Source organism: Panthera pardus, unplaced genomic scaffold, assembly GCF_024362965.1.
Source record: "Panthera pardus isolate Hobbes unplaced genomic scaffold, ASM2436296v1 HiC_scaffold_11, whole genome shotgun sequence".
NCBI classification, from domain to species: domain Eukaryota; kingdom Metazoa; phylum Chordata; class Mammalia; order Carnivora; family Felidae; genus Panthera; species Panthera pardus.
In genome coordinates this window covers 72804510-72827101 of record NW_026526666.1, presented here as the reverse complement: position 1 = coordinate 72827101, position 22592 = coordinate 72804510, and the positions used below count along the sequence as shown (strand labels likewise).

At 51.6% G+C, this 22592-nt stretch overlaps 2 protein-coding genes and 1 long non-coding RNA gene across 5 annotated transcripts; 1 reads left to right on the top strand and 2 right to left on the bottom strand.

Annotated features, from left to right (window-relative positions):
* Window positions 1-1497: 1497 nt before the first annotated feature.
* Window positions 1498-5823, top strand: CDC20 (cell division cycle 20). The gene is made up of 11 exons (XM_019428964.2): window positions 1498-1614; window positions 1745-1974; window positions 2087-2235; window positions 2334-2430; window positions 2632-2760; window positions 2860-3056; window positions 3170-3264; window positions 3407-3635; window positions 3786-3911; window positions 4843-4960; window positions 5573-5823. The coding sequence occupies exons 2-11, from the start codon at window positions 1794-1796 to the stop codon at window positions 5749-5751; spliced, it is 1500 nt and encodes a 499-aa protein (XP_019284509.1). The 5' UTR covers window positions 1498-1614; window positions 1745-1793; the 3' UTR covers window positions 5752-5823.
* A 139-nt stretch (window positions 5824-5962) lies between these two features.
* ELOVL1 (ELOVL fatty acid elongase 1) lies at window positions 5963-10827 on the bottom strand. Of its 3 annotated transcripts, none has more exons than XM_019428970.2 (8): window positions 10696-10827; window positions 8104-8163; window positions 7732-7922; window positions 7477-7557; window positions 7276-7332; window positions 7082-7187; window positions 6856-6992; window positions 5963-6698 (listed from the first exon to the last, which is right to left on the bottom strand). In XM_019428970.2, exons 2-8 carry the CDS (start codon window positions 8147-8149, stop codon window positions 6477-6479), a joined length of 840 nt encoding a protein of 279 aa, XP_019284515.1. In that variant the 5' UTR covers window positions 8150-8163; window positions 10696-10827; the 3' UTR covers window positions 5963-6476. The 3 variants fall into 3 exon arrangements, with proteins under 3 accessions (XP_019284515.1, XP_019284516.1, XP_019284517.1); XM_019428971.2 differs by lacking the exon at window positions 10696-10827 and adding an exon at window positions 8704-8826; XM_019428972.2 differs by lacking the exons at window positions 7732-7922; window positions 10696-10827 and having other exon boundaries at window positions 8104-8125.
* A 2486-nt stretch (window positions 10828-13313) lies between these two features.
* Window positions 13314-21113, bottom strand: LOC128775326 (uncharacterized). The gene is made up of 2 exons (XR_008419987.1): window positions 18610-21113; window positions 13314-13542 (listed from the first exon to the last, which is right to left on the bottom strand). It is a non-coding gene; the product is annotated as an uncharacterized LOC128775326 (long non-coding RNA).
* Between the last annotated feature and the right edge of the window lie 1479 nt (window positions 21114-22592).

Genomic DNA, 22592 nt, shown 5'->3' with positions numbered 1-22592 from the left:
TAGATAACCTTTTCTCTGGGTTTCAGGGGCTCCCAGTTGCCAACCCCAAGTCGTCTAGGTAATTGGAAATAAACAACAACAACAACAAACAGGAATGCTTCAAAGTCAAAGATAATAACGATAGTAAGTTTGGGCTAAGAGCCCTAGATTTTTCTCTATCATCATCAGAGTTGATCTAAGGTAATGATTGAAAACATGATTTTTCTAGCCTCTCTCTGGGACAGTATAGCATTTGGTTAGGAGTGCAGGGGCTAGCCAGATAGTTTGGCTCCACTATTTATTTTGGGCTATATGCCTTTGGGCACATTTCTAACCCTTCTCTGACCCAGTTTCTTTCTCTATCAAAAGGAGATAGAGTATCTGCCCTATGGGATTAAGGATTAAGCTCAATAATGTGTGTAAACTGTTTAAACACAGTCGTTAGTAGATGGCCAATAAATGGTACCCATTATTATCTTTATTATTGCCGCTTCACCTCTAAGCACATTCACACAATTCATTCAAGTCATTATTAGCAGATTTGACTGAATGGGAGTCAAACCTGGCTTCCCACAAACTGTGTGGTCACAGGCAAATCCCTTCCCTGGGCCTTGGTTTTTCCATCTGTAAAATAGGGGTATGTTGCCAGAATGGGGAGGATGCACCACGCACAAGTTAGCCTAGTGGATCTTCAAAATTCCTGACACCTCTAAAGCCCCGTGGGGGTAAAGCCACAATGTCTTTCAGAAGGCAGTTCAATCCTATCTCCAGACAGGCAAGTCTGAATCCTGATCTTTTTTCTTAACCTTAAGGAATTCATCCCTTTTTCAGCTTCATTTTCCCTGTTTGTAAAACAACAACAAAACTGTTTTTTAAAACTAACACACGTGGGGCGCCTGGGTGGCTCAGTCGGTTGAGAGTCTGGCTCAGGTCAAGATCCCAGGGTCTACGGATAGAGCCCCACATCCGGTTCCCTCAGAGAAACCCTGTTTAGGATTCTCTCTCTCCCTCTCCCTCTGCCCCTCCGCCCCCTCTCAAAAAACAAAAACAAACAAACAAACAAACAAAAACCCCACACACGTTACGTCCTTCCTGGCAGTGTTCCTACAGGCACCAAACTAACTAGGTCTGACCTTCTTTCTGCTCCTAAGCTTCTCAACTCGTTCCCCACCCCTACCCACCTGCCTCCTTTCCCTTCTCTGAAGGGCTCAAGTGCTTTAGGTCACTTCTGCACTTCTGCATCATAAATACGATCCACATGGACGCTTTAACTATGAAGGGCCGAAGAGGGCAAGCTAAAGAATGAATGGAAGCGACTCCGGAATGCAGCGGCAGCTCAGGCCCCGCCCCCAGGCGCGCCCCTCCCCGCCCCTCTCTCTTTCCGACACCAGTTCTCTGGAGACAGGCCTCAACTCTCTCACTCTTCAAATCACGCTCCATGACTGGATTCTCGTGAGACCTGTGACTTGCACCGGAAGACCCACCTCCTGTGCCGTGAAAGGCCAATGGGTGAAGGCGACAGTTGCGACGGTTGGGTTTTGAAGGAGCCAATGAGTGCTCAGAGCGGAGAGTTTAAGAAGCGGAGGCCGGCACTGCAGAGACCGGTCTGGGATCGGAATCTAATCGGAGCTGTAGGTAAGGGCCGTGTGGGTCGAGCTGGGGTGGGTATGCAGCCCGTGCTCCGAGACCCGGACGGGCTGGGGCCGACTTGGTTCTGAGTGTGTGGCCGGCGGTCCCAGGCAGAGCACGGTCGCCTCTTCCTCAGGGCTCCGCGGGCATCCACTCCAAGGACCCCTTCTCCTGCAGACGCTCCCATGGCGCAGTTCGTGTTCGAGAGTGACCTGCACTCGTTGCTGCAGCTGGATGCACCCATCCCCAATGCACCCCCTGCGCGCTGGCAGCGTAAAGCTAAGGAAGCTGCGGGACCGGCCCCCTCACCCATGCGGGCCGCCAACCGATCCCACAGCGCAGGCAGGACCCCAAGCCGAACACCCGGTCAGTGGGGTGCGGCGGGACACGGGGAGGAAGAGGGAAGGGCTGAGAGCGGCCTTCAGGCCTCCTCCCTCAGGAGACTGCTCAGACTCTGGCTTCCCTCTCCCCGGCCCAGGCAAATCTAGCTCCAAGGCACAGACCACTCCCAGCAAACCTGGTGGTGACCGCTATATCCCCCATCGCAGCGCTTCCCAGATGGAAGTGGCCAGTTTCCTCCTAAGCAAGGAGAACCAGCCTGAAAATAGCCAGACGCCCACCAAGAAGGTATGTGGCCCAGAGGGGCTTAAGGCAAGAGTGTACTTTGTGTAACTCTGTGTACTTTGGATCATGCCATCCTGCCTCACCACCACCCTTTGTGCCAGGAACATCAGAAAGCCTGGGCTTTGAATCTGAACGGCTTTGATGTGGAGGAAGCCAAGATCCTTCGGCTCAGTGGAAAACCACAAAATGCCCCAGAGGGTAAGACCTGAAGTTCTTCCTTCTTGGAGGGAGGTGTTGGCCCATTCCCAGGGTTAAGGGGAGATGCCTGTCTGCTCTTCCCACCTAAGACTGAAGGGAGGGGAGGTGCGTCTCTGGCCTTCCTCACCAGGAGCAGGGGAGGAGTCAGTTTTCCCACTGGAGTCAGTTTTCCCACTGTCAAGACGTATTCGGTTGCCACAGGTTACCAGAACAGACTGAAAGTGCTTTATAGCCAGAAGGCCACGCCTGGCTCCAGCCGGAAGACCTGCCGTTACATTCCTTCCCTACCAGACCGTATCTTGGACGCCCCTGAAATCCGGAATGACTACTGTAAGTGCAGCCTTCCCTTTGCCCATTGGACAGAGGAAGAGGGCCTGGGGACCAGACGAACAAGGAAGCTCATTCTCCTCCCTTTCCCTGCTCTGGCAGACCTGAACCTTGTGGACTGGAGCTCTGGGAATGTACTGGCTGTGGCGTTGGACAACAGCGTGTACTTGTGGAGTGCTAGCTCTGGTGACATCTTGCAGCTGCTGCAAATGGAGCAGCCTGGGGACTATATATCTTCTGTGGCCTGGATAAAAGAGGGCAACTACCTAGCTGTGGGCACCAGCAGTGCCGAGGTGCAGGTGAGACTTATCCCTGTGCTGCAGTTCTGTTGTGCCCAGACAGGGGGCTTGTCCAGCAGGAGGATGTTAATGGCAAGTTGCAATCTCTGATCCTAGCAGCCTTCTCTCTCTAGCTATGGGATGTGCAGCAGCAGAAGCGGCTTCGAAACATGACCAGTCATTCGGCTCGAGTGGGCTCCCTATGCTGGAACAGCTATATCCTGTCCAGGTTAGTGGTTTTAGCTAGTCTGTTATCAATGTGCGATTTTTGCCAGCTCTCCCCAATGTACACCTCTGAATGGAAGCAGCTCAGTCCTGCTGGCAGTGTTTGGCCCTGCCACAGAACCTGATTCCCTTCTTCCCTCCTGCAGCGGCTCACGCTCTGGCCATATCCACCACCATGATGTTCGGGTAGCAGAACACCATGTGGCCACACTGACCGGCCACAGCCAGGAGGTGTGTGGGCTGCGCTGGGCCCCAGACGGACGACATTTGGCCAGTGGTGGCAACGATAACGTGGTCAATGTGTGGCCTAGTGCTCCTGGAGAGGGTGGCTGGGTTCCCCTGCAGACATTCACCCAGCATCAAGGGGCTGTCAAGGTGAGAATGGGGATAGGTTGGGTCCTCTGCTTACCCTCACCCAGAACCTGGGGACTGTTAAGGGGAGATGGGACAGCAGGATTAGATGGGATTACCCTGTGACCAGTGTCTAGCTCTAGTACCTGCTGACCCCACCTTTATCCTACCTAGGCTGTAGCCTGGTGTCCCTGGCAGTCCAACGTCCTGGCAACTGGAGGGGGTACCAGTGACCGACACATTCGCATCTGGAACGTCTGCTCTGGGGCGTGTCTGAGTGCTGTGGATGCCCAATCCCAGGTAGTCTTTTACCTGTTCCAGCCCCTCCCTCCCAGAAGGTGTTCTCACTCTGTGTGGTCTTCCGTGGGCAACCGTGTTCCTTCCAGTGGCTTCATCAACTCTATGCCCGATGGTTTCCAAAATTCTGACTCCGCTCTCATTCATGATCTCCAGGCCACACTTCTGTCTGTGGCTTAACTCCAACCTCATGTCCTATAGGTGGCACCATCCTAATATGCCCTAAATTAAATTTGTCACTTCTTATTTCCCTGAAATGTGTTCCTCCTCCTCTTAATTGTTTGAGAGGGATAGAACTTACTCAGAAATCTGGAGAACTTCCTAGAATCTTTCATTATCTTCACTTAGTCACCAAGACACATCATTTTTGCCTCAGAATATCATTCACGTGTGTCTCTCCCCTAAGCCTCACTTTTCTTCTCACTGGAGGCCCCCTGCACTGGTCTCACAGCATTCTTTTCTTATCTCCTGCAGTCTGTCCTCTGCACTGGGTCTGGGTGGTCTGTGACTGTGCTAAAGCCCTGCAGTAGCTCCCTATCACCTACAGCAACTTAATCCACATCCATTGGAATGAAATTTGAAGCCCTTGCTGGTGGGTCTCCCACCTACTCCAGGTTCCTCCCCTTCTACCCTCCTCTCCCCCATGCAGCCTTCATTCTAGACTTTGACTCTGGAGCCAGAGTTCAAATTCTGGCTCTGTCACCTTCTAGACTCGCATGTGATCTTAGGCAACTTGCTGAAGTTCCTTCTGCTTGATTCTTTATCTGTAAAATGGATAACAATTTTTTAACTCTGAAAAAACTTTTGTTAAGAACTGTGGTTATTCAAGTCTGAGTCTGTGGCACCTGGCAGGGTGCCTAATGCTCGAATGGAGTTAGTTCTGATTTGAGTAGCATCGGCTCTGTTGAGCCCACATGCCATTCTCTCTCCACAGGTGTGCTCCATCCTCTGGTCTCCCCACTACAAGGAGCTCATCTCGGGCCACGGCTTTGCCCAGAACCAGTTGGTTATTTGGAAATACCCAACCATGGCCAAGGTGGCTGAGCTTAAAGGTAGGTTCCAAATAACAGGAGCCAGACACAAAAGGCCACATATCGTATGACTGTTGAAATGTCCAGAAGAGGGGCGCCTGGGTGGCTCAGTCGGTTAAGCGGCCGACTTCGGCTCAGGTCATGATCTCACAGTCCGTGAGTTCCAGCCCCGCGTCGGGCTCTGTGCTGACAGCTCAGAGCCTGGAGCCTGTTTCAGATTCTGTGTCTCCCTCTCTCTGACCCTCCCCCGTTCATGCTTTGTCTTTCTCTGTCTCAAAAATAAATAAACGTTAAAAAAAAATTTTAAAAAAAAAAAAAAAGAAATGTCCAGAAGAGGCAAATGCAAAGAAATAAAAACAGACTGATGGTTGCTAGGGGCTATGGGGAGAAGGTGGTAAGGAGTGATGAAAATGTTCTGGAATTACTGTTGTGATGGTTGCACAATTTTGGGAATACTAAAAGCCAATGAATTGCATACTTTAAAAGGATGAGTTTTATGGTATGTGAATTAAATACCTCAGAGGTGTTTAAAAAAAAAAAAAAAAAAAAGGTAGGTGGCCCTCAATATTGGAGGCTGTAGGTATGTCTACATTCCTATGCTCTACTCTCACTTTTTTCATCCTCACACCCCAGGTCACACTGCCCGGGTCCTAAGTCTGACCATGAGCCCAGACGGGGCCACGGTGGCATCGGCAGCAGCAGATGAGACCCTGAGGCTGTGGCGCTGCTTTGAGTTGGACCCTGCACGGCGGCGGGAGCGGGAGAAAGCCAGTGCAGCCAAAAGCAGCCTCATTCACCAAGGCATCCGTTGAGGACCAACTCATCACCTCAGTTTTTTGTTTTTGTTTTTTATTTTTCTAATAAAGTCATGTCTCTCTCTCTTCTCCTTGCATGACCTCTGTCCCAGCCTTCCCAGAGCCTCCTCTCTGCTGTCTGTCATCAGAGAGCCAGAACCATCCCTCCTGTTTGCAGATAATAAGGCTAGCACCTCTTTCATTCACACATGTACACACACAGCCTTGGTGGTTTTCTCTGTCACTTTTAATGGAGACATAAGCGAGGGAGCAGCCTCCACAGGCTGTATTCCCAGGCCCCCCACCCACCCTGACCTTTGGCCAAGAAGCTTCTGCTTCAGCGTGGGTAGAGGAGGGATCCTGGGTCCACAGTGACAGATTATTGCTGACCTCTTCGGTGTGAGGAAAAAGGCCACAAGACCCTGGTTGAGGGCCAGTCCTGAGTGCTCCTCTCCCAAGTTTAAGGCAGGGAGGGGGAAATAAGTATCCAGCCCTTTCAAGCCCCCAGCTCCAGAGTGGCAGAGGGCAATGAGGCCACATCCTTGGAGCTGGCCAGGAGAAGTGGGTGAGGAATGGAAGCTGTGGTCCCTGTGTACCAGCTGTGGGGAGGGGAGGACCTGTCCCCTGCTCAGTCCTGACCACATAAGCCCTGGTCACAGGTATAGGTGGGAAGAAAAATGTCAGATGCTGCCCAAGGCACAGTCCTGAGGCACTTAGGTGGGCGCCTAGGTAGGCCATGTTTCTCAGTTGGCCTTGACTTTGGCAGTACCTGGAGCTCCATTTTGCTGAAGTACACGGGGGAGCCGTTTGCCTTTGGTGTAGGAGTGATACCAGAAGTTGGAGAACAGCACGAAGAAGATGGTACCGTACATCCAGATGAGGTGGATGATGACCGGATACTGGTAGCTACAGCTAGGCATGAAGTAGTATTGGGAGATGTGCAGGGAGACCAGGACGAACTGGATCTAGAATGGAGGAAGGCAAGGGTCAGAGGGAACAGTGAGAGGTGGCAGAGAAAGACTGAATGTGGAGTGTGGAGGGATGGGGTCAAAGGTAAGGCAGGTTGGATAAAGGTAGGATCCAGACCAGAAGGTTGGGACAGTTATGGGCCAGGCCCCTCACCAGCTGGATGGCTGTCATGTGCTTTTTCCACCACAGGTAAGGCTGAGCCACAGGGCCAAGGGCAGACAACCCATAGTACAGGTACATGACGACATGCACAGAGGAGTTGATCATGGCGTGGAAAGAGCCCATTCCTCCTGTGAGGGTACAATGAACGAGGTCAGAAGAATTGAGCTGCTGGTCCTCAATGCCCGCCCTTCTTCCCCCGGTGGCCTTCACCACTCACCTGGGGCAATTTTTACCCCCCACCACCAGCTCCAAGGAAGCACTGAGTGGTGGAAGACATGTAGAAAGGTCACCTGTCCGTCTTTTTTCCGGAGGATAAAGATCACCTGAGAAGAGTGGGGAAAGGAAAGGGGTTTCTGAGCCAGGGCCTCTCCTTTCTCCCTACAGGTTCTCACCTCTCCTATAACCACTCACCGTGTCCATCAGTTCGATGAACTTGGAGAAGAGGAAGAGCCAGGCCACTCGAACCATCTGCAAGAAGTCAGGCAGCCTTAGGACACCCATGCTACTCCAAAAACTTCCCTAAATTGGGCCAGGAGCCCAAGTCACAACCAAACTCCTATCCCCAGGTTGCTTATAACCTAGCCACCCCACACTACGCCTGTCCCTACTTACCCTTAGTGCCTCCGGGCTGTTGGAATAGTCCACAGGATCGCAGCGCCAGGTGTAAGTACTCAGCCAGCCAGACATCAAGAACTAGGAAGGGGTGTGGATTAGACCACCAGAGTTCCACCCTGCCCAATCCCTCTTGCTATCTAGCTGAAGAAATGGATTTCAGCCTCTCTGGAAAGGAGATGCCATGCTCTGGCCACAAGGCCTGCCCCTTATCCTGCCAGCAGGAATTAAAACCTAGACATGCCAGGGGCCCACCTCATAGACAATGTAGAGGGAGAGCGCCACCAGGGAGAAGTTGTAGACAATCATGAAGCCCCGGAGCTGGAAGGGCTTCCGATTGGCCATGATGCGAGGCCCAAGTGAGAGAACGAAGTACACGTAGGTCAGGAGGATGGAGGTCATTAGCAGGGGGGACCCCATCAGAGGGTAGCCCTGGACCCGAGGATCTGTAGAATAAGGGTCAAGGAGTCAGAAAGGGTCACGGGGTCCCAAAGGGTGCCCACCAGGTGTACAGACATGGGGCCAGGTCACAAAGGGTCAACGGGTTCACAGGGACTCTCCATTAGGAGACAGCCCTAGATCCAGGGATCCCAGGACAGGAGAAAAGAAGGGTAGACGGCATCTTACCTGCATACTTCATCATCTCCTGGTACAAGTTCACAACTGCCTCCATCCTGGCTAAGGATTCTGGGGAGGTATGGAGGGTGGGTGTCAGGGCTGACCGTGCCCCCATCCCACCCTTGACCCACAGACAGGAAGCAGACCAGATGAGACAACTCCCGACACCTCCCTGCATAAAGGACAGAAGACTGACAGGAAGGAATTGCTGGGGATTGGGGGTAGGAAGCCGTCTGGCCAGGGCACCGCTTCCCCGCACATCCCGCCTGCCTGCTGGGAAGGACAGATCCCGCCCTCCGCTCCACACCTCACTAGCCTCCCCTCACTCTCTGCTCCTCCAGAGATTCTCACCCCCAGACCTCTCCTCCCCTCTTTCACTGCAGGGGAACTCTCCAAGTCCGGTCTCTTTCCGGAGAGTCTTACCTCTCCTCTCCGGAATGACCGCTTCTCCCTTCCCCACCAGTCTCCCACCTCTCCAGCTCTGGTTCTGTCTTCTCCCCAGGGATCCTCCCCTTCAACCGCTCCGGTCCACCTTCGGGATGCTGGCCTCTCGGGACGCCGGTTCCCTCCTGCCCCTTCCTCCTCTCCTCTGCCCTCCCGGGCTCTCACCTCCAGCGTCTCTCGCAACTCCTGGCTCTCCTCCTCTCCGGCACCCCTTCCAGCCCTTCCACTCCGGAGCCTTTGAGACTCAGGAGCCTTTGAGACTCCAGCCCCGGCTCCACCTGTCTGACTAGATCTGGCAGAGCCCCGCCCTCCGCCCGCCCCCGCTGCACTGCGCATGAGGTGGAGGGTGGGGCCAGGCCACAGGTCAGGGCCCGGAGGAGCAGGACCCACCAGGATTGAGAAAGCCAAGTAAAGCATGGGGCTCACCACCTACCCACCCACCCACCCTGGACAGCCAGATGACCTAAAGCTCTAGCTTAGTTTTGAGTCAGAAACCTCACGGGACTTCAGCCCAGGGCTCACCTTGGCCCCAAGAGAACTGCTGAAAACCCACACCCAGCATCTTCTCCTAAACTAGCCAGAAAGTCTCAGTTTGTCCTGCTTCAGAATGGGTGCAATCACCCTTCTCTCCCTGGGAGGGGCAGGGAAGCCAGTGGCATGTGAGGAGGTGGGTGAGTGGGGGAGGTCTCAGGAATCTTCCCCTCCTTTAGGGAGGGTCCTAATGAGCTAGGCCCTCTCCCCCTCAGAGCCTGAAGGAATGTCGGGGGAGGGCGCACTGGGACACAAAAGCTCCGGCCGGTCCCCAGGAGAGCCTGGGATGCCGGGGCGGTCCCTGAGGGACGAGCCTTGCCCTAAAACGGCCAGGGCAGCAGATGCTCTGCGAGCTGCCTGCCCGCCAGTCTGCCAGGTTCCCTCCGTCCAGACAACAACGTGAAAAATACAACGAGTGAAAAATACACCTTCTGACGCATCCACTGAGGCTGCACCCGTGCCCCTCCCACACTCACGGGGCACACATCTCACAGATGCTCCCCCAGCCTCCGTGACGACCCCCAGCTGCCCCCACCACTGTCAGGCCCCAAGTCCTCCTGTATGCACAGAGCGCCTCTAGCATGGCTCTCCCCACCACCACCATCGACAGACTGACCACCGCCCCCCCCCCTCCCCCCAGCGCACATATGTACACACGGAGCCCTCACACCTCCTGCTGGTGACAACCACCCTCCTCTGACACACCACCCAAACAAGCCTCCACGGACTTTGACATGCAGTTCCTGATACTCAGACCTGCTACTCACTCCATTCACGCTGGCAACACACCCAGAACACTCTTCGTTGGTCCTGCATCACCATGTGCAAACGGCCCACACGCAGGTTTACGGGTTTACTCACACGTACGCGAGTCACAGATAAATGTGGTCACAGACATAAACTCGGACACTCCACTTTGAGGTGAATGAACATAAAACCACCCACACCGCACACAGACACACACCTGCCTTGGGTCATGCATGCAGGTCTCTTTTCATGGATGACCTTCGTCATTCATTCATTCCCAACCAGATTTTGTTGGTCCGCTGCCTCTCCTGTGGTAGGGCCTACCTGGCATAGGCCTGCACTCAGACACACAGTTCCTCCCTGACCCATGTGAGTTTGCCAGCTGGTTATCTCTCCCGCTCTCTCTCAGCCACCACTCAAGTTCACCTCCCACAAATACTCATGCGCCCTGAAGGTCAGGAGTGGCTCTAGGCTCAGGAGAGGACCTCTCCCCAAGCTTGAGAAGCACTGGGTGTGTCTCCGGTAGGGGAACTCGGTTGGGTGCTTCCTTCCTTTAAGATGGATGGAAGGGAAAAGGAGACAGGCAAAGGAAGGGGGAGGGGAAGGGAGAAGAGAGGAGCAGGGAGCCAAGGAGAGGGAGGGTAAGAGGCACAGGGGGACGAGACCCAGAGGTGGTGGAAGAAGGCCTAGGTTTGAGCAAACGGGAGCCGGGATCGGAGGGAGCCTGCCGGCCAGGGCCGGCCCCAGAGAGCTGGGACCTCCCACCCACGGTCCGGGAACAGCCTCGCCCACAGGCTGGGCAGGGCAGGGCAGGGCAGGGCCAGCTAGGCAGGGTGCCCGGGCACGTGGGCAGCCCGCCCGTGGAAGGTCCAGACTCACCAGTGGGGGGCCAGGCGGGCAGGAGTGGAGGGCTTGGAAGGAGCAGGGCCAGAGAGAAGTCCCCAGGGCCAGCCTGCCTGCCACTTCCTCATCTGCTGGGCCGACTTTCTGTCACCAGAGGGGGACAGGGCGGGCCGGGCGGGGGGCGCCTGCTGATTGGCCCCGACTGGGCTCGGCCCGAGGGGCGGGCGCAGGGGCGGGCCGCCAGATTCCGGGGCAGGAAGCACGCCCAGCCCGGACTCCCCACCCCTTCCCTCGGCATCTTGCCGCTCGCCTCCATCAGGTCGCCCTGGGCCGGCCCTGGCCCGCCAGAGGTGCACCTTGCTTCTTCCCGACCCTCAGTCTTATTCTGGGCCCTCTGGTGACTGTCCACCCACGTGACCAACACATCCTCTGTTTGTGGCAGGCCCACCCAGCTTAGGACCCTGAGGAAAGTTCCAGGACTAAGCAGACCTCTCCCCCTGAGCTTTCACTCCAGAGGGTGATGGGAGGGTGGGACCGAGGCAGTGTGTGTTCTATGGGCTGACCTGGGGTGGCAGGGAGGTCTCAGCCAGAGGGAGCAGCTGTGTAAGGAAGCCTTCCCTGGGAGCCCATAAACTTGGATGAACCCTAGCATTAGGGACTGCTAGGAGGATTTGGCTGTGGGAGAATGACCCGAGGTGGGAACAGTGAATCACTAGCTAAACTGGCCTTGAGGGTAGTGAAAAAGGGGGGGGGGGGGGGGGGGGCGAAAGGGGGGGGGGCGAAAGGAAGTGAAGCCAGCTGTGGCTGAAAGGCCCTAGGGCCTGAAGGCCAGCCAGGGCACTTTGGTTCTATTCTGGAAGTAGAGGAGAAATAGCGAAGCTTTCTGAGGAGGCTGCAATGAGGCTTGTATTATCAAATATTTATTGATATTTGTCTCACACTTACCGTGTGTGAGACTGTGGCAAATACCAGGGACACATCAATGAACCAGGCAGATGCTGTCCCTGCATGGGGTTTGGGTTTGCCTCTAGCTGAGTCATTTCACTCTGGCAGCCAGGGTGATGAGGCTATTGAGGCAGCCCAGGTGAGAGAAAACAGCCTGACGTAAGAAGGTTTGGAAACTGATGGGATAGGAGAGGCAGACACTGGAGATGTCCCAAGACAGGTGCACTCTCTATATATACTTAGCTGTCCATCCGCCTTCCTGCACTCTCCCCTCCTAGCTCCACACACTAACCTACTAGACTGAACTGGGATAAGGGCTAAGTTTTAGCAAAATGAAACCTGTATCTCTGGCAGCTCCTGGAGCAGTCCTTTGCATATAGTGACCCAATAACTGCTTGTCAGATTGGATGGTGTAGATGTGGACAGAACGGGAATTCAGAAGAAACAATGGTTTGGAAGAAACAGTAGTGCGTAAATGGTGGAATGTATCTGTGCGAAAGTTTAGTCTTAGAGGTAAGAGGTCAGAGCCAAAGAACAGCTATGATCCGGCCCATTAGTAACTACCCTGGAAAGGAAATAGCAGAAGGACTCAAAAGGCTCAAAGTTTTTAGTGTTGTTACACTAAGGCCTCCCTGATCTGGCCCCGTCTCCCACTCTACCTGTGTCCTGTGCATATACTGTGCTTTACCTTCCCCAAGGATGTCAACATCTGTCACACACGCCCACTGCTCCAGGCCTGGCCCCTGGCTCAATACAAGGTATAAACAGCTCTCCCAAGGTAGTAAATCACTCCACCCCTCACTGAAAGCCTAATGTGTTCCAGGTATATTTTAGTGGCTTTGGGGTCACACCTGACTCCACAGGCCCAAGTTTAAACCTTCCAGGGAGTACATGCGTAACCTTCTGCGAGTTGCCGAACCTCTATGAAATGGGAGCCACAGTGCCTACCTTGCTATGGCGAAGATTAAAGGAGTGAGGTCACGTTAAGCGCTTGGCACTGTTTCTGTTCTCACTGGTTCATAGATAGGGTGGAGAGCAACTAGCACATCAAGAATACACCAATATAGGGGCACCTGAGTGGCTCAGGTGGTTAAGCGTCCAACTCTTGATCCTGGCTCAGGTTATTATCTCACAGTTCGTAAGTTTGAGCCCCGTGTGAGGCTCATGCTTGGGATTCTGTCTCTCCTTCTCCTTATCCCTCACCTGCTTGTGCTCTCCCTCTCTCTCAAAATAAATAAATAAACTTAGAAGGAGAAAAGAAGAAGAAGAGGAAGGAGGAGGAGGAGGAGGGGAGCCTGGGTAGCTTAGTCAGTTAAGTGTCAGACTTTGGCTCAGGTCATGATCTCACGGTTCGTGAGTTTGAGCCCCACATTGGGCTCTCTGCTGTCAGCATGGAGCCCACTTCAGATCCTCTGTCCCCCTCTCTCTCTCTGCACCTCCCCTGCTCACACTCTCTCAAAAATAAAATAACAAAAGCATTAAAAATGAATACACCAATATTAATAACCAATATGTCAATATTGTATGCATATTCATGAGCATTTGTGTAACCAGTATTTCCTACATGCATACCGTGTGCACACACCATTCTGAGAGCACTACTGGAGGGGCTTTGGATTCGGCGTCCATCTAGAGGCGAATTAGAAACAAACGAAGCAGATTATCAGGGATGATGTAACAGTCCCAGAGGTCAAACATAGTAGAGACAGTTGTAGAGACTACAACTACCACTTATTCACCCGTGGTACATGTCTACAGCAAGCCCCCAGTCAATGTTGACAGATTAAGTGAATGAACACACACCAAGGCTCACTTCGCTCAGTTCCTGTCTCGGTCCTGGGAGAAAGCATCTTCCAATATCTGAGACAGATCATCTAGCCCCAAGTCCTACCAAATGGCATCTGCATGGCCCTGGGTTTCCTGCAAAATATTCGCGGTCTAGAGGAGAAGACAGATGTCTGAGTAACCAATTATAGTGGCATGTGGTGAGTGTTCCCACAGAGATAAACCCAGAGAGTTATGAGAGCACGAGGAGGGGCACCTCACCCCAGGGTGGGGGTGAGTTCTTGAAGGCTTCACAGAAATGGCACCAAAGCTGAGCCTTAAAGGACACGTTCTAAAGCAAGGAAATGTATTGCCGGCAGAGAGAAGCAAGTGTGTGAAGGCATAGAAGCAGGAGATGTGGTGGGTTTTGGGAGCTCTAATAGTCTGATGTGGCTCAAGCTCAGAGGACATAGAGGTATGGGCAGGAATTGGTTTATAAAAAGCCCTGTATGCCAGGGTAAGAAGTTTGGATTTGTGTTATTCAGCCCTGGCTGCACACTATCACCTGGGGAGCTTTTAAAATATCAACGTCTGGCTCTCACCTTCTAATGGCTGTTTTTAATGGGAAGCGGCTTGAGCATGTTTACGTGCTATATGGAGAAAGATCCAGCATCCACATGGAGAGATTAGCCTTTGGCTAAGGGGAACACTTCACAGATGGCCACGTCAGGGGACTCTCAGGGGACTGGGAGAGAAGGAGGCTGTTTGGGGCCTGCAGAGAAGCTGGGTGGAAGGTTACCAGCATGAGGGGCAGGCTGATGAACTGGAGAAACTGAAGGGGTCCGGGAACTCAGTCTTGATAAGGATGAAGGCCAGGTGGTGAGGAGGGAGTGTGGGGGGAAGAATGCCCAGTAGAGCTGTCTAACAACTCCCCCTCCTTCATGCGGCCTTCCTAATTGGAAGTAAGGTGACTTCCCCCAGGGTCCCACCCGACCTGACTCACTCCTCACTCACTGCTCTCTCAGGGGCCCTTCTCCATCCTCATTCCCCAAAAAACCACTGATGTACTTTCTGCAAGGGTTCAATCTGAAACCACCCTCCGTGTGGATGCTAACAACTCGGTTCCCTTGATTATCTGAGGCTTTACATGTTCCAACAGAAAAATGCAAAGGAAGCGGGGTCAAAGAAGCAGGAACAACAATGAGGAACAAATGGGAAAAGGCGTGCCTGTGCGCGCACGCCTATGTGGGGTGGGGGGGCGAGCAGGTGGAGCAGTGGGGGGGGACAGAGCATGGAGACACAGGGAGTCGTGGGTTAAAGACAATAGGAGTTGAGGGTCGGGGCGCCTGGGTGGCTCAGTCAGTTAAGCTTCCGACTTCAGCTCAGGTCATGATCCTGTGGTCCGTGGGTTCGAGCCCCGCGTCAGGCTCTGTGCTGACAGCTCAGAGCCTGGAGCCTGTTTCAGATTCTGTGTCTCCCTCTTTCTCTGACCCTCCCTTGTTCATGCTCTTTCTCTGTCTCAAAAATAAATAAATGTTAAAAAAAAAATTTTTTTTTTAAAAAATAGGAGCTGAGGGTCTATAGGCTAACAGACACCAGGACCCTCCCCTGTTCATGCTTTCTCTGTCTCAAAAATAAATAAATGTTTAAAAAAAAAATTTTTTTTTTTTTTTTAAATAGGAGCTGAGGGTCTATAGGCTAACAGACACCAGGAGTGGCAGGTGGAGAAGGAAGCAGTCTCCTGGGGGCTGGGACAGACTTCCCTTCACTGTCCTGTAAAGGACAAAGGGCACTTTCTACACCCTCACCACACAGAGGAGTTGGGGGGAGGGCTGAGTCCGTGAGGACAGGGGAGTAAAGAAAGGGTGAAGGGTTTGTCAGTTAATCATTCTGCATATCCCTGGGCCTTCACCAGCTAGTTAGTGTCCTCCGCCTATGGCTGAAGGAACCAGGGCTGGAAAGACATCCAGCTGGCAGAAGGGAGAGGATGCGTGCAAGCGCTCATCACAGCTGTCAGTGGGTAGCCAATGCCTACATGCTGTGGGCAGCATTCAGGGTTCACAGAACAGAACTAAAGACACTCAGGTAGGGGGAGAGGACTGTGATAGAACCTGCAGAAAAGGCTCTGGAGGGAGAAAAGGGGAGACTCTTTCCTCCAGGGGAAGTCATCAGGATGGAGGAAAGACAGGTAGCCAGATCTGGAAGATGTGTGAGCAAGGCCGAACGGCGAAGAGAGAAAATGTAGCTTATTTTCAATACTTTCTCCGGCAAGAATGGGGCCAGCTGCTTTCCATATGCTCTTATGGTTCAGTCCCGTAAGGTAACTACTGTTATCACTGCTTTGTGGATGAAAAGAACAGAATCAGAAAGGGTGATGGAGTTTTCTCAAGGCCACGTGGTAAGTAAGGGAGAAGCAACACAGGTGCTCCAGGCTGAGGAAAAGGTGTGGACAAAGGGATGGAAGTAGGAACACGCAGGACAGGTGTAGAGAATCGCTGCACCTGATGCTGCTTGGCCAAAGGATATGCTGCTGAATAAGAGGCCTTCATATGCAAGAAGGTTAAAAAGTAGGCCGGCCCCAAACCATGAAGTGGTCTGAATGAAAGTAGGAGGAGTTTTGTTTGTACTGGGGTGTCCCCAAGGATTTTTAAGAAAGGGGTTGGTAGGATCCCCATTGTTCTTTACAAAGACAAACCTGGAGACGGTAAGATATATAACATCAGGGGGAAAGGAAAGGAAGGAGGGCCAGCTGGGAGACCAGCCCCGATGCACAGGTGTGACACGCCCAGGGCTGTATCTAAAGTAAGGGGAGTGAGCAGGGAGAGAAGACAGAGCAGAGAGAGACCCAGAATTGACAGTAAGATGGTTGTGCAGGATCACTCAGGTGGAGCAGGGTGAGGAATTGAATGCCTTTGGGGACACGTGGATTGTGAGGGAGGGTTGCACACTGCACAATCTTAAATACAGTTCTGTAAGTTTAGAAGAACAGGTGGGGCTCGAGGCAAAAAAAGAAAAAAAACATCCAAAGATTCTCTGAAATCACACAAAGTGGACTGTGGGAGCTCAGACACTTCCCCACCCCCTTGTTTTCATTTCCTTTAGGGAATCCCTGCCCCACTCCATTGGCCTGGGAATCATGGTTCTTCCCACTTCCCCCAATCCAAGCTCCTCATGGCACAGAATCCCAGCAAGAATAATCAGAGTTCCTGGGTGAGATGAGCCCCTACTGTTGTCAAGTGGAAAAACACAGAGACAGAGAGCCTCGGACATCGGACATCCATCGGACATCGGACCCTTGAGCCCACCTACAGCCAGTCACCTTTCAACTTCCCATCCACATAACCCAAACACAATGGGGGCCCCCTTCCTTTGTTTTTGGTTAGGCTAGTTTAATTTTAATGTGCTGTAACCAAAGCACTCTAACAGGCCATGATGCAATAAAAATGAAATTCCTCAGGAGAGAGTAAGGGAAGAGAATAGGAGTTTGCATTTGAATGCTGACTCTATACCCAAATGGCCTTTTATGCCCTTCTAAGAAGTTTGGACCTTACCCTGTAGAAAAGCAAGAGCTACTTAAAGTTTTAACTTTAATTTTCAATATGTTCAGTTGCAGGTACGTTTTTGAGGTCTGTGCTATAATCCCATCTTACAGAGGTGGAAACTGAGGTTCTTGGAAGTGAAGTAACTTGCCTAAGGTCACACAACAGATGTGTCCGGGTCAGGAGGTGGTAGGTGACAGGAGCGGGGGACACTGGAAGGATGAGTTATTCACTAGATGAACAAGGGGGCCTGGAGCAGGAAAAAGAGAGGGCAGACAGTCCAAGGAGAGGGTAGGGCATGTGCAAGCTGTGGAGGTGTGAGACAGCACCTGACTCCCAGGTCAAGGCCTGGCTGAAGCACTTCCAGCGTAACGGCAAGAACAGTGGAGTTGCCGTGACAAAACAAGGCCCGTGGAACTGGTGGGAGTGTGAAGAGAAGCAAGCAGGAGCTCAGGACTGCGATTCCCCGGGGTTGGGGGAAGACAACAGCAGCCCAGGAAGACCTGAGCACACACCTAGTAAGCGTGGACAAATGAGGAAGGAACTCATCACACCTGCACAGAGACATCTAGGAGAGGAGTAGGGCCCCCGGTAGGGTCAGAATGTAGGCAGACTGTGGACTGAGTCTTCAGCTGGTTTATTCAGTTTAGAAGGGAGGACACAGAACATTTCAGGTGAGGGAGCTTGTCATTTGGTCTCAAATCAAAATCAAAGTATACAGTGGGAGAGTATAGGTGTCAAATAAGGGGGAGAAAGAAAATTCACTAAAGTAAATTCAAAAATGACTTATCACACCAGGTCAACCAATGTAAAAATGTTCCAGGGACTGCTCTGCATGAGCTGAGACACGGTGGGAGATCAGATGTGCACAGAGGATCTCTTAGGAGGTGGAGCTCCTGATGGCAGGCATGGTGTGAGCACACACAAGGTGCAGAGGAGGGAGAAGTTATGTCCTCACAAAGGGACTCATGAATCACTGGTTTAAGCAGCAATTCTGGACATTAGAGTTCTAGACACTACCCTGAGGATAGTGGATATTTATTGAGCTTCTATTGTCAGGCACCATTCTGAGCACTTTGTACGTATTCATCTATTTAAACTTCACAGCAACTCTACAATATAGCCACTAATATTATCCCCAGGAATAAGGAAGTTGAGGCAGAGAGAGGTAAATTAACTTGTCCAAGTTCAAACAGCTAGTAAGTGGCACAGCTAGGATTAGAATCCAGGCAGTCTAAACCTGTTCTCTTTTTTTTAAATGTTTATTTATCTATTTTGAGAAAGAGACTGCAAGTAGGGGAGGGGCAGACAGAGGGGGAGAGAGAATCCCGAGCCGCTTCCACGCCATCGGTGCACGAGTCTGACACAGGCCCAATCCCATGAATGAGATCATGACCTGAGCCAAAATCAAGAGTGGGACACAACCAACTGAGCCACCAAGGCCCCCCTGAACCTGCTCTTTTAACCAAAATGCTACATTATACTCTCTCTCCAAAGTCAACCAAATCATCATACCACTGATAATAGCAGCGGCTACTATCAGATGCTATGATGGGTCTGATGCTATAGTGTGCCAGACACATACATTTCATGCCAAAGCTCACACAGCTAGCTATCAGGTAGAACTGGAATTCAAATGCTGACAGTTCAGTCTGCTTGAACTTGGGGGACAATAAAAAGCATAAAAGAGAAGGTAACTGACCTTACTTAGTTGGCGTGGTGCTGAGTTGTGCCCACACTGGGTTGTCAGGAGGCTTCACAGAGGAATGGGTCACTGGCTGAGTTTTGAAAGATGATTGGGTATTCATCAGACAGAATGATGGGGGCAAAGTGTTACTTGCAGAGGGATCAGTGGGAATAAAGGAATGGAGGCCAGAAAGAGTTTGTCACTTTCAGGAAATCTCCAGCAGTTTGTATGGCTTGGAAATAGGGTGGATGGCAGGACAATATGGAAAATAAGTCAGGAGAAGCAGTCAGGGGGCTAGATCACATAGAATCTTACTTGCCTTTCCAGGAAATGTGAGCTGCTTTTTCAAACCTTTCCAATGAAGTAAATGTAATGACAGAAAGAAAGAAAGAAAGAAAGAATCCTAGGAAATCTGGTAGCTTACTCTGAACCCCTTCAGAGTAGGACTTCCTTGAAGTGTATTTTCTCTTCATAATGCATACATGATAGTTTTGTGTTGTCTGTTTAAATTACTCCTGGGAAAAGGAGTGTACCAGCATGATTTGATCCTGGTACTTTGTGCCTTGGCCACACTGCCCCACCAACCTGCCAGCTATGTGGACTCCAGCTTAAGAAACACAAGGTGGGAACTATCAAAAGAATTTTCATCAGGGGCGCCTGGGTGGCTCAGTCGGTTGAGTGTCCAACTTCAGCTTAGGTCATGATCTCACAGCTCGTGAGTTCGAGCCCCACGTCAGGCTCTGGTGCTGACAGCTCGGAGCCTGGAGCCTGCTTCAGATTCTGTGTCTCCCTCTATCTCTGCCCCTAACCCACTCACATTCTGTCTCTGTCTCTCTCAAAAATAAATAAACATTAAAAAAAAATTAAAAAAAAAGAATTTTCATCAAAGGGAGCAATGTGATCAGATCCACAGTTTACCCGGGAGCCAATGCAACCCGGCATATGCGTTGGAGTGGGAGACAGGGAGTCTGAAAAACTCTTTTGGGGAAAGAGGCCTAAGTTGCAGGGCGGGATGAACAGATATTGGGGAGCCAGAATGGACAGAATTTGGTAACTGACTGGGTCATGGGGGGACCAGGGACACAGAGAATGAAGGGTTTAGGATGGCTTCCACAGACTTGGCTTAGGTCACACCCAGGAAATGGAAAAAAAAAAAAAAAAACAGGTTCAGAGGGAAGGATGGCTGGACTTAAACGTGCAGTATCTGAGGTACCTATGGATCCTGGGGCAGAGAGCTCTGAGCTGAAAATAAAACTTAATTTGAGTTACAAACAGAAAACGTAGTGGTCACAGAGACAGCAGGCAGAAGGACAGAAGGCCAAAAGCTGCAGAGAAGGAATGGTTAGTGAGGTAGGCACCAAGTGGGGAGAAAGATGAAAAGGTAATGGTCAGCACTGTCAAACACCATGGAGATGACCTAAGATGAGCATTGAAAATAATTCTGGATTTAGCCATGAGGTCAGCAGTGATGTCTGAAGAGGAGTTCCAGAGGAGTGGTAGAAGGAATGGGAGGGGTGGAGGAAGAGGCAGTGATTGGAGCCCTGTATATCAAGAGCCTGGCTGTGAGTCAGTGAGTAGACAGGTGAGGTCAAGGAGTAACATGGAAAAGACACAGGACACAGGGGGCCATGAAAATGGGAGCAGCCCAAAGTAGTAAAAAACAAACAAACAAAAAACACAGGTAGTGCACGTGCAGGGGTGTGGGCAAGAGAAGACCTCAGACAGGAGATTCAGGTGAGAACAAGGGAAGGTGGTAGAGCGGCAGAGGGCAGGCAGGGAGGGGAGCAGCCCAGACTCTGATCAGGTTCTGATTCAGTAGGACAGGCTATCATCCCATGGAAAATGTCATTCACTGCTTTCACTGGAAGAGTCTCTCTGGTACACAGATTTTGCCCAGGGGATAGAGAGGGATGCTGGACAGTGGGAAGGTAAATTCTGACATACATCCATGTGTCTCTGGGGTAACTTACCACCTCTTTGATGAATTTTCACTAGAGAACCAGTGCAAGCTAGAAAACAATTGAGGGAAGTGGTCTAGAGGGAGGCTGGTAATGTTAACTTGCAGGTGATGGAGAGGGAGCTTCAGGGATAGTTTGTAGGGGGTTGAAGGATTCAGGGGCTGAGCTAGGAAAATTTCAGTTTATCTTATATAACATAGGCAATGTGGAAAACAATCAAAATGTATGGGGACAGGACAGGTAGGCTTGGGAATCATGGCCAGAGACTTTAAAGCTAGGAAGGATATCTGGGATCAGCCAGGTGAGAAAACGGAGACCCAGGGAAGTCAGGTGCCTTGTCCATAATGCACTTGGGGAAGCTGCCATGTCCAAATGGTAGGTGGCACTTGAGAGCTTGTGAACTCATGTAGAGACCATTATAGAGATCCAGCTCTGCCTCAGTGACTCACAGGAGTTCAAGAACAAGAGAGAGAGAAGTTAAAGGGGAAAAGAGAGGAAGAGAAAAAGAAGGTCCTGTGGGACACATACACACATTGAAGGGATGGGCGCCATGGCCCCCATCAGATGGGCTGGAGAGGGTACCTTCTGTTTCAACTAGAAAGCCCCACGTGAAGAGCGGCAAATTCTTTCCGACTGTTCCCCCTGTGTTTGAGGCCATCAAGCCAGAGCCACATCAAGCCTCCATGGGTTGGCATGATGAACTCTCAGGAGTGATCCGAAAAGGGACCGCAGTCTCTGGCCCATTGTTAAACTTCAATAGGCTATCCTCCCAAATTTGGAACAGATGGAAGAAAATGTACATCCCTTAATCATTTCTCTGGATAGTAATCAGGATTTGACCCAGGGTGGGCGTTTGGAAGGATTCAGCCTCCGTCCTGCCCGGTGCTGGGATCAGCTCACACGGCTCCTGTGTCCACAGGGCACAGAGAATACATTGTCCCTAAGGGGGATTATTCTGTACAAGAAGCTCAGACAAAGGGAGAGGTTGTTCCCAGCTGCCTGGGGGAGGTGAGAATGGAGTGGGAAAAGGGCCCAGCCTTGCACTAGGGCATTCCTGCAGAGTTCAGCTTCATGCCTGACAGCGGCACAGGAGGTATGTAATACAGCCCTTCCAGTTCAGTCCTAAAGCCAGAATCTCTTACAGAGCTGGAAGGAGCTGTTTCACAAGAAGGTACAAGGTCAGGTAAAGTTGGCTAGGTAGGGCAGCAATAGACATCGTAAGAGAAAGAGAATAGGGTGACTGGAGCAATGAGTAAACAGGAGGATCCACAATGACAGAATGCCAGCCACAGGGCAAACCTGGAGATGAAGCAGTCCTAGACAATGGTTGTCATGTCAGTGTGGATTAAGTAAGTTTCTGCCTTAAGCAGGGTGAACTCTGTGCTGCAGTAAGATCTCATGGTTTCACAGTTGCGTCTTTCTCCATCCTAGGCATAAACCTGGGGTACGATGACCTAATCTCGTTCTCCAGGGGCCCCAAGAGTAGGAGAAAACAGTCCCCAAGCAAAACAGAGCAGTCAGAAACAGGAACACCATCAAAGTGGGGCAAGAGAGCCATCTTTTACGAATCCTACGTCTGAACAAGCAAGCAGGTCCTGTCCTCTTCTTCAAAGGGAATTCCATATATATCCCCTCCTGAGGGAATGAGTGTGTGAGCGGAGGGAGATACCATCCGCTGAGGCGCTTACTGGGCTGTCCGAATCCTGAAGCTGGCGATGCTACGTAGGTGTGTGTACTCCAGAGGATCTGGGAGTGGGAGGGAGTTGCAAATGAGAACATGTGCTTCCAGAGTACAGAATACAGAGATGTGAGTGCCTTCGGAGTAAAGAATGTGTGCTTCAGGTCACCAGATGTAGGTGAGGTCCTGCATGTGTTCCCGTTGGGGCAGGAGGATATTTCCACTCTGGGAGGACAAGGAACCCATTTCAGATGGGATTACCTGGGACAACAAAGAAACTTCGGGTTGGTACCTCTCAATAGGAGGGAATCTTCTGGTGGAATTAAGGACAGCAGTCACCAAAAGATGATCCAGGGCTTGTG

Excerpts from the sequence above, each read along its gene's own strand:
- CDC20 (XM_019428964.2), top strand. The coding sequence starts at position 1,794 with ATGGCGCAGTTCGTGTTCGAGAGTGACCTGCACTCGTTGCTGCAGCTG. Across the intron at positions 1,975-2,086 it reads GACCCCAAGCCGAACACCCG|GCAAATCTAGCTCCAAGGCA; the intron begins GTCAGTGGGGTG and ends TCCCCGGCCCAG. Across the intron at positions 2,431-2,631 it reads ACCACAAAATGCCCCAGAGG|GTTACCAGAACAGACTGAAA; the intron begins GTAAGACCTGAA and ends CGGTTGCCACAG.
- ELOVL1 (XM_019428970.2), bottom strand. The coding sequence starts at position 8,149 with ATGGAGGCAGTTGTGAACTTGTACCAGGAGATGATGAAGTATGCAG. Across the intron at positions 7,333-7,476 it reads ACAGCCCGGAGGCACTAAGG|ATGGTTCGAGTGGCCTGGCT; the intron begins GTAAGTAGGGAC and ends GACTTCTTGCAG. Across the intron at positions 6,993-7,081 it reads GGGGGTAAAAATTGCCCCAG|GAGGAATGGGCTCTTTCCAC; the intron begins GTGAGTGGTGAA and ends GTACCCTCACAG.